At 46.7% G+C, this 10,611-nt stretch overlaps 1 protein-coding gene across 1 annotated transcript; it reads left to right on the forward strand.

Moving 5' to 3' along the window:
• The first annotated feature begins 7,366 nt into the window (after nucleotides 1-7,366).
• On the forward strand, nucleotides 7,367-10,611 carry TMIGD1 (transmembrane and immunoglobulin domain containing 1). The gene is made up of 5 exons (XM_062592625.1): nucleotides 7,367-7,445; nucleotides 8,454-8,732; nucleotides 9,227-9,505; nucleotides 10,370-10,473; nucleotides 10,579-10,611. Exons 1-5 carry the CDS (start codon nucleotides 7,367-7,369, stop codon nucleotides 10,609-10,611), a joined length of 774 nt encoding a protein of 257 aa, XP_062448609.1.

Raw genomic sequence — 10,611 nt, forward strand, 5'->3', positions numbered from 1 at the left:
CCGCCCCCGCCGCGCCGCCGGGCACCGGCCGGGCCGCCGCGCCGCGCTCGCCATGGCCCCGCCGCCGCCGCACGCCCGTCCGCCGCCGCACCGCGGCGCCCCGGCGGGAGGGCCGGGGCCCGCCCCGCCCGGCCGCCAATGAGAGGCGGCGGAGGGGGAGGAGCCGCTGCGGAGAGGCGGCCAAGGGCCAATGGGAGACGGAGGCAGCGACGCGTCACGAGGGGGCGGGGCGCGGCGCGGAGGCGCGGCGCCCCCTGCGGGCCGCGCCGCGGCGCCGACCGCTCCGCTCCGCTCCGGCGCGGGGCGCAGGCGGGAGCGCGGCGCGGCGCGGCGGCGAGGGCCGGCCCGCGCCCTCCGAGGGCGTGCTCTCCTCCTCCTCCTCCTCCGTGTTAGGCGCCCTGGGTCTAGGCAGGCAGCACCTCTCCCTGCTGAAAGCCCCGCAGCTCGTGGGAGCAGGGCAGGGGCCCAGAGGGCGCCGCCACGCAGCCCCGGTCAATAATGATCCCTGCCCCAGCTACGGCGCGCAGCGGGGGAAAGACCGGCCCCGGCGAGGGCAGCTGGCGCTGTGCGGACCGTGCTACCGCCAACGCTCCGCTTAGCAGTGCAGGGGTGTCCCGGTGCGGAGCTGCTGCAGAGACCTCCCCGAAATACAGAGCCGAGCCTGCATAAGCCTGGAAACACGAACGTGGATTAAAAAGGGAAGGAGCAGGGTGGCTTCTTGCTCTCGCACGCAGATGAGCTGCTGCCCGCAGAGGCTGAAGCGTTGCTCCTTCGGTCTCGCTTCCTTGAGGAAGCACAGCTGTGGCCTGCCCTCGCTGCCATTACTTCCTAGCTCAGATCAGGCCTTGAGGGAATTAAAGACATTTTAACACCATTTAATGTTTTGAATAATGCACTGTTGTTTTGTGGACTGTGTGTCTGCACAGATATTTAAATAATAGAGACTTTTGTTTTTTCCTCATCTCAGACCTTTGCTAATTCCTTTTCTTTGTTTCAGGCAGGTGAGATGATAATGAATAACAAGGACAGTAAATTATTCTGCAAAAGTGCACTGTAATCTTTAAAACTTTGTAAGTGGCCTTAGACAGCAAGTCTTGTCAGTTCCTGTTTAACTTTGCAATATTATCTTATACACACATCTGCTTCCCAGCTCTGGCATTTCCTGTTGCAGACACAAGCTCCGAGTCTAGCACATAAAACTGAAACTTTCAAGGGAACCATCTGAATCTTTGATCTCACTTCATTCTGGGATCCCTTGGATGACAGGTCTGATGATGCAAACTTTTGTGTAAGCCAAATGTGTTACAGCATCAAAAGGGCTCTGTGGAAAAGGAAAGTAATTTATCTTCTCTTTCTTGGGGCTCATCTGCACTGCATAGTCATTTAGGAGAGAGATATGCAGAAAACAGGGGTGATCCATCAAAAAGATGCCCTAGATCTAATTAAATTGAAGAAGCTGAAAGACTGTGGCCATCAGCACATTTTTAAACCAAAAGGGAGAAGGAAAGTGAAAAGGGAATTTGGCAGTCTCAGAAGTGATCACAATTACACAGGTTTAAAACCTCAGTCTTCAAATAAATTGCTCAGGATTTACCCAGCATAACTGAGTTCATTGCCCTTTTTAGTTGATAAAAGCCTAGTTATCTGCAGTTTCAACAAACTAATTGTAAAAGCAGCATGTGGCAGAGAACTGAGTCACCCCATCATCAGCAACAAAACCTTCACGTTTACTTGGGCCGACCTAAGAGCTCTGGCTTCTGGATCCCTGCACAAGCAAAACTGTAGATTAGGGACTGACCTGCCAGAAGCCTTCTCCTCCTCCACAGCTCTGCTCGGTGCTCGTACAGAGAGCTGCAGCACTGGCACACAGGGAAGCTGGTTATTTGGGGACTGTGGCTTCTGCCTTATGACACTCCCTGCAGTGGTTCCAGCCACTGAGACGACTGCAGTTTCCTCCTGAAGACTGGCAGCAAATGGTTCCCCATTAACTGGAGAGATGGAGCAGCTCAATCCTCCTGCAGATTCCTCACGGAGGGGATGAGGAATGACTCCACAGCAGGGAAGTTAAAACTGTTAATAATGTTTGGCAGTTCTTCACAAGATCAAATCATCACTTGGTTTTCCAGCAGAGCACTTCCAAGAAATCTCACTGGCGATGAAAGTTCCTAGGTAGACAAAAATATCCTAGGTCCAGGCTGGGGAGGAGCCACAGCAGAACACAGTCTTGAAACAGAAGCAGGTCTGAGAATAATGATTCCTCTCTGGGCCATCAGAGATCACCTAAGTCAGCAAGGAACAAGCACCCTGCTCAGCACAGTCCTCACGCATTTTTGTTTTCCAGGAGAAACAAACAAACTTGAAGTCCAGTTCATCAGTGGCAGAGGCATCTTTTCTGGCCAGGAAAAGCACAAAGTCACAAGGAAACAGATACACTCTGCTGTGATACAGCCTCACTCCATGGCTGAGGCAAGAGACTTCCTTGTAAATCGGTTTAATCAGGTGGAAAATGGAGTTTCATGAGTGGAGGAGACAAATCCAGGATCAATATGATTAATTTGCCTGAGCGCTGCTAGGTGTAAAAGCTGAAAGCTTGTAAACAGGGCTCCCTAGGTGGGAATGAGGGCCAACACTTAAATGGAATTTAATAAAGATAATTCACTTTTATCTCCTGCAGGGGACCTACATTACTAATTTAATGCCAAGTTCTTTCCATATTTGCTTTTATTTGGTACCATATTTCTCAGATTAGGATAGTGAGGACGACACTGATGTACTATCTTTAGCTTTCTAAGTCAAAATTGGCTACTCTTGGAATCCCTGGCATGCCACCAACACTGAATGTAACCTAGAGGGGTTAGAAAATACGAGGTTCACTGCTGAATGCTGGTAGCAGACAGCAGTGGCTACTGCCTGAACAATCTGATAATAATTTCATGCACAGTCCTCAGAGTTTCTACAGTCTTTGGATGCATTCATCACAGCACAAGTAACATTCTCAAGTGCCTGGATGCTCTTGCTTACAGGTGAGATTTGCACTCCTGCAACATGGTTCCAATTTTTTGCCATTCACTTTGAAGGGGTAGAGTTTAAAAGATCCAGAAGCAACTGTTTAAAGCGATGACCGGAGTTCCCTAAGCATGACTTACATTTCTGAAAGAGAAACTTGAGTGTATCAGTTAAATGCCAGCATATGGTTCCCCATGGCCTCACCAGGAGTGCAGGCTCCACATTTCCAACGCAGACGAAAAGCACAATCTCAGATGTACATCTTCCTCCTTTTTCTCTGACTCAGTCACCCGAAGCTTTGGCACAGCTGTCCGAGTGCCTGGCAGCACTTCAGGCTTCTGCAGAGTTTACTGTCTCTGAGACTTCGCAGTGGTGATCGCATCAGACATCCCGTCTTCAGCGCTCCCAGAAGGTGTCTTTCTTCCCTTTTGGACACTCGCCTGCAGGGCTGTCAGACCCCAGAGCTGCTTAGTGTGTATCCAGCAGATGGCATCCGCGTCTAACACTTGTCCTCAGCTTTGCCTTCCTGCAAGCTTCTCTTGTCTTTTATTTATCTCAGGGTCCGTTTCTTCATTAATGCCGACTATTAATTGCAATGTTCCATGTCCTCTAAACCATCTATTTTAAAATTTCAAAATACGCCTGTGTATTTTGTATAAGTATCTGAAGGGAGGGTGTCAAGGGGACAGGGACAAACTCTGTTCAGTTGTCCCGTGTGACAGGACAAGAGGCAATGGGCAGAAATTGAAGCACAGGCAGTTCCGCCTGACCGTGAGGGGGAATTTCTTCCCTGTGAGAGTGACGGAGCACTGGGACAGGTTGCCCAGAGAGGTTGTGGAGTCTCCTTGTCTGGAGATATTCAAGGCCCGCCTGGATGCAACCCTGGCTAACATGCTCTAGGTGACCCTGCTAAGGGAGGTTGGACTAGATGATCTCCAGAGGTCTCTTCCAACCTCTTGAGTCTATGATTCTGTGATTCTATTTAGTGCTCCTTTTGCTATTCTTATTCCTTCCTGAGGGAAAAAAAATCACTTCTTATTCCTCTACATCTAAAATCATAGCATGTGACCTTTTATATCAGGATGAGAAGAAACTAGAATTATTAATAAAATGCTGAAAAACATACTCAAGGCCTGTCCATCTCAATAGTGAAAAATACATGGGGTTATGGGCTCAGAGTTTGTTTGAGAGATCAGGGCATATCTCATTTCCATCATCTTTATACATGAGAAAAACAGGTTTTGTGGGCGGGAACAGGGGCACTGAGCACATTCAGGCAGCATACCCTGACAGCTTCCCTTTGCAGCCCAGATATCTGGCAAGTGGAGACAGTCGGTTTGGGTGTTACAGTCATTCTTAACAATAGAAGTGTTGCAAAATACACAGCACTGCTTATTAAAAAAGGATTAAGAAAGAGGAACCACACTGAGTGGGAAGACAGGAGCCGCCTTTGAGCAGTGCCTGAGGCACTGTTGCAGAAACATGTTTTTGGGTGTGAGATTATAGCTACCCTATACACACTGTTTGCCTGACAAATTAACCAACCCATATTACAATCTGCAGCTTCCACGCATCTGTACAGATCCTGTTATACTTCTGGCTCCAAGAGCAGCCTTCAGCCCTCACAATGTTGCTGAATATAAATCGAGTGTTGTCAGTGAAAATCCACAGGATCATGAGTTGTGGCCTCTTCCTCTAGAGGCATTGAGAATAACCAAGTGCAACCCAAACTACTGTTAAGTTTGGAGTCAGAGGTTAAGCGACCGAGTGGAAAATAAACTTTTGCCAATCTCTATCACGTTCTAAATCTTTTCTTCTCAAGTTTCTAAGGCTTGGATTACACCCCAGAATAGACTGGTATTTATTAATTTATTCCCTTTGGGGCTGTTCAGAGTCATATTTAACAACAGTCTTATCCTGGGTTTGTTGGTCCGTTCTTGCCTTAAGGATCACAAGAAGGAACCAGTCTGGTGGATCATTCTGGATTAAATCCATGGTCTGTCTAATCCAGCCTTGATAGTGCCTGATCCAATGCCGCAAGGAGAGAGCTGGAATCTTTGCAGTGGAGAGTTATGGAGCTGATACATCATGGAAGAAGTTCCTGCTGGGCTGACTCATTAGTGGCTGGTTTACGTATTGGAACATGAAGCTGATAAATGTAATGCAAAGGTAGATAACGCAACCCACAAAACTCTAAGCCACAGTAGTAATTAAAACTCCCTCAAGATAATTATACTTTATACAAAAATAAATGTGTAAAAAGGCATTGCAAAAGTAATTCTTATCAGTTTAAAATTTCTGCCTTTCAGCGCCTCTAGCCAGGTAGTATCTTGTTTTTCTAGTCTCTTTTCCCGACTCTTTTCCCTTTAGTAGATCTCAAAGCCCTTTGCTAAGCAGGGCACTACCATTATTTCCATTTTAAAAATGCAGAACAGATGAACCTGTGATCACTTTGCTGCCAGTTATATGGACCTGTGGCAAATCTGGGGCAGAATTTTTCCCAGATTCCTTTTGATGCTCTGCCCTACACCATAACAAACCCAGTGCAGAATTGCTGTTATCTGACATTCCTTCCTCTTACTCTCATTTCTAAACTAAATAAATTCTCCATGCTTTCATTCTTACTTTCATCCTCACTTACTCTGAACACCTCCTCCTTCTACTATAGCATCGTTGCAACACAGTGACCAGAGTGAACAGAAAACTCGCAGAACTCTCACGCCTTTGGCCCTGACTTGGCAGGAACTTGTGAGCTATTTCCCTGCCCATTCCTTTCTACCTCTCTCCACTTCAGCTTAGCTTAATACAAAACCAATAGCTTAATATCAAAGTTTGTATTGAACTATAAGCAAGCACTTAGTCAAATGTTACAAGGAGGGAACATACAACTTGCTAAAAAGGATGGAAGAAGCTAAATTTATTTCTATCTTAATTTGATTTTAAAGTTAAAAGTCCATTGAAGGCTGGAGACTGATTTAATCCGTTTTCTAGAAGGCATAATCCAGGCTGTCTCTTTGAGAGACTTTTGTACACATAAATATATATTTTTAAACTGAAAATGACTCCTTTGTTTGTTTAGAAGGCAAACCAATGAACACAGAAATGTCATACTAAGAAACACTCAGAGATGACCCATATTTGCAACAACCCTGCGAATAAATAGTGCTGTGTGCTCCTGCGCTCTCTGCATACAGTCAGCCACAGAACACCCCACCTCTGCTCTACTGAGCTGGGCCACCACATGTACAAGCAACCAAAACACTGAGGACATGTCCCAGGCTTCCTTTCTGCTCATGGAATGCTGTTTATGGGCCTGCTGAGTCAGTTCCTGACCAGGGAGTTGCCCTGGGTTCATGGGTACAGAGAGCAGTGAGAACACTTTTGGAGGCTGTGAGAACCCCATGGTTTGCAATGACACCACCACAATCCCATTTGGGTATAAGCAGGCAATGTCGGACACAGTTATCCTTGTCCTGGGAGAGGAATGGAAGCATGTAGAGCAACACAGGCTGCACGGGCATTTCCTGAACACAGGGTACTCACTACGTAGCAGGGCAGCGTCTCTGCTCTCCTCTCTGCCAATATGCAGTTCAAAGTCTGAATCAGTACATTTTCTCCTCACTTTGCTTCCAGTCCAAAGAACAACATAGTGACAAAGCTGCAGGCAGGAAGGAGCAAAACAGAGGCTATTCCTGCTCCAAGGAAAATCTAGGATAAACTTCCTATGACTTGAACATAGCCACGAACACTCAGCAAGCTGAAATTGAAAAGGTGTTATTTTTTGTTGAAGGCCTCTATAGCTGATGCAGGATCTTTCTTATTAGTTACTTATTGCCTCAGCAGGTCTCGTAAAACAGACAACAGAAACCAGCAAATCGCTTTCTTCAGTGTTCTGGGAGCTCAGAAATCCAGGAATTGAACGAGGCCTTGAACCCATTTTATGGGTTTAACTCACTTCTCAGCGAGCTACCATAAAACATTAAAATTCAGACCTTATAAACAAGGAGGGGAGAGTGCTGTGCATTCCTTAGCAGAAGACACCTCTCCAGAGACTCTTCCCACGGTAAGTCCAGTGCTACACTCCTCAGAGACAGGTTCTCCTGATAGAAAGGCAGTTAGAGACAACGCACTCACGCAGCGGAGATTAGACAGGTAAAATCCCCTTAATTCTGTGCTGAACTAGAAAAGGTCTGAAACAAATTGGCCTGGTTTACTCCCTGGCGACCCTGTCCCACCATGTGAGAGGGCTCTCCCCAGGATGCCTAACGGTAGCAAGCGATTAATGCCTCTACGATCTGTGAGCAGGAGCAGCGACACTTTTAACTCTCTCTTCAGCAGACACCACCTGGGCTCCTCAGCGATGGCGCAGAAAAGCAGCCTCACAGCCCCTTACGGAGCGCTTGCCTTTGCAGTTTGCTTTTTGGCATATGCAGCCACAGGTAAGCAAAGGAAAAAATCCATCATGGCTTTGTCCAAGCTCCATAATGTTGACATGCTGTCCCAGGGTTGGGCAATGCGCAGGGTGATATGCCACAACAGCATCCCAGTTTTCCTATGCCCTAGAGGATCATTCCTAAATAGAGGATTGTCTAAAAACTGGCCTCTGAGCATGATTTTGAGGGCAGTGGAGCAGAGAGTAGGGAAGCTTCAGCATTTTCAAATGTTACTGCAGCAGCTGCACAGCAATGAGGAGGCCACTGTTTTCAAACGTGCTCTGAGAAGTGAAGAGTCTGATAGGTTTGGCCACTTGGGGACACCAAGGACAAGACAGGGAGCTTTGGGATTTTTTTATATTCACAGCACTACAGTGCTTCTATATTCTGAGGTATATTTTTAGTTCATTACTGTATGACACAGCTCCAGCAGTGAGCTTTAGCCTGACACAGTATTTGTTTTCCATAGTATTTTTTCATTTTAAAATGTCCTGAGGTTTGTAGGTTAGACTGACTACAACCCCCCAACAGCTGGACTCACAAACTGGCCTGGGTGTGGCTGAGGAGCTGATTAACTACTTTATATTCACAAGCGCTGTTAGATCCAACTGTAAAACAGCATATCAAACTGTAGGCATAAAAAAAATGAGGGCACAGCTAGGCTGTGACAGTGATTACAAGGAGGGTAGGAAATACTAGCATGACCTTCTCTTCCTGTGTGGGTTACACTGCCACTGATGTAATATGTTTTTTAGATGTTTTGTTTCTATAGGTCAGGCTTTGGCACTCCCGCAGTCAGTTGCAAAAGCCTCAATCTGATTTTAAGTAATTGTGAAGGGAGCTTTGTGATGGAGACAAAAGTCCGACCTGAAAAACAGTTGTTAGACTGAAGCCTGAAACTACCCTCTTATTTCCCCTCCCCCCCAAGGTTAAGGCCTGGAGAAGCTAGCAGGGGTGCTATGGGAAGAGTACAGCACAGGATGCCTGAACGCCCTCGTTCCCCTTCTTCTGCAGGTTTGGAACTGTTTGTAAATGATAACGCTACTGACTTCACCCTGTCTACAAGATGTGGCCCTCTACTCTCCCTCTCCTGCCTAGTACAGAACAACAGCCAGGCTGAGGAGCTTCTCTGGTACCGAGGAGATGGGACTGTGGATCTCAAAGAAGGAAATAAAGTGAACGTCAGTAACATCTGCATATCCCCAATCACTGAGGCTGACAACGGAGTCACCTTCACTTGCAAGCTGAGGCGGGACCAATCTGTCCAGGTCTCTGTGATCCTGGATGTCCAGTGTGAGTTGTGTAGAGGGAATCTCTGAAGAACGGCTGCGGTGCAAAAAGCCATGGGCTGAGCATCTTGGTGACTGAGCACCACAGAGAGGGTGTTTGGCACTGTTGTACATTGTGTTCACTACAAAAAAATGCATTTAGAAGGAGATAAACCACGTGGTAAGACACTCCCTTTCCATAGTGGTGCATAAGGGCTGACCTAATGCCTCTTCTACAGGGAGTGCGTGGGCCATTATGTAAGTCAATTTTCTGGATACATCCCTGTCTCCACCTAGATTCTTTCTCAAGGATACAAGTCAGGGCAGAGCAGCCACAGGAACGACTGTCTCTGCCACTGATTGCCCTGCTCATTCTAGGGGATCAGGAAAGGCTGCAGAACTGCGATGTGTTGCACCATTTGAAGAAGGTGTACAACTGATGTATAAAGGGAACTTATTTTCTGTTAAAGAGCGAGCAGCATTATTAATAACATATTTAACTTTGTTTACTGTGAACAGTTCCTCCCCTCCTTACTGGAGAAGAGTCCCTCGCAGTCGAAGAAGACAAAGATGTTACCCTGAACTGCAATGCCAAATCCAACCCTCAAGGTCAAACAAATTGGTATAAAAACAACGCCACCTTGACCCTACAGCAAAATCGTTACCAGGTGTACCAGACTAGTGATGTTTTTCAGCTGTCTATCAAAAAAGTACAGAAGTCTGACAACGGGACCTATACTTGTGTGGTGAAATCTGCTTTGGGAGAGGGGAGAAAGGATTTCCACCTGATAGTTGAAGGTAACACGGTTGTTGCTAAACAATAAGCTTTACAGATAACTATGTTCACTTCTATAACAATAGCAATCCACTTACATGAAGATATGAGTTACAGTCTAAAAATGTGTAAGTGGAAAGCAGTAAGTCAGTTCCCTGCTGACTTACCCCCAGTTCCACCTGTGCCTGGCTGATACTGCAGCAGCAGCAAATGCCATTCCTCCTCTACCTCTTATTCAAGGGCATTTGGCAAGCGCGACCTGAAGTGAACTCACCCCACCTTCTCACTTCCCAGGCTGGCAGGGCACATTCAAGTGTGTTTTAAAGCATCTTGAAGCTGCTCATCCTAAGCTATAAAGTATTCAGCCATGCTGAGAGAGATGCTTAAGGCAAGAGAGAGTAACTGTCCTCTGGAAAAGACTGCAGTTCTGTGGACTACAGGGAGAGCATGGAGGCCCAGGTCTCAGATAGGTAGTCCCAGGTGAGGTGACTCCATCAGACGCAGGGCTTGTTTCCCACCGCACTGGCTCAGCCCCTCTTATTTCCACACTCTTGTGTCCATAGGAGCAGCTCTGAAAGCAACGTTAGTTCTGTCAGTGATATGGCTGGACATCCTTATTTCCATGCAAAATAGATTACCCTGGGGATCTTCCTCAGGGACTGACATTTCAGCTCTTTCTTTAGTTCACTAGAGTACACCTGTGGCTCCCTTCTTTTCAGGTGACTAATCCACACAGTTAAGTCTGTGCACAGCAGAAGGGGCACAGCTGAAATCAGCACTGACAGCTCTGGGAAGAGGATATGTTTTTTCCACAGTTCTGTGAAATGACTTGTTCTACAAAACTGCACCAATCTACTGGGCCCTCAACTTCTTCTCCCTCTTAACAGATAAGAAGCCTGTTTTCCCCAAGGAGGCCATTATTGCTGCTGTTGTGGTAGTTGCACTCACTGTAATTTTTGGAATTGTGGCTCGAAAAGAAAAAATTTTTAAGGTACGAAAAGCTCTCATTTCTTACGAAAGTTTAGTATTGTTTTGTAGTTTTTTCCCTATGACCAGGAAATGCAAAAGATAACAAGGCTGTTTCTTTATTTGGCAGTGCTTCAAAGGATCGAGTGAAACAGCTCTGTAA

This window comes from Rhea pennata, chromosome 20, assembly GCF_028389875.1.
Source record: "Rhea pennata isolate bPtePen1 chromosome 20, bPtePen1.pri, whole genome shotgun sequence".
NCBI lineage: Eukaryota > Metazoa > Chordata > Aves > Rheiformes > Rheidae > Rhea > Rhea pennata.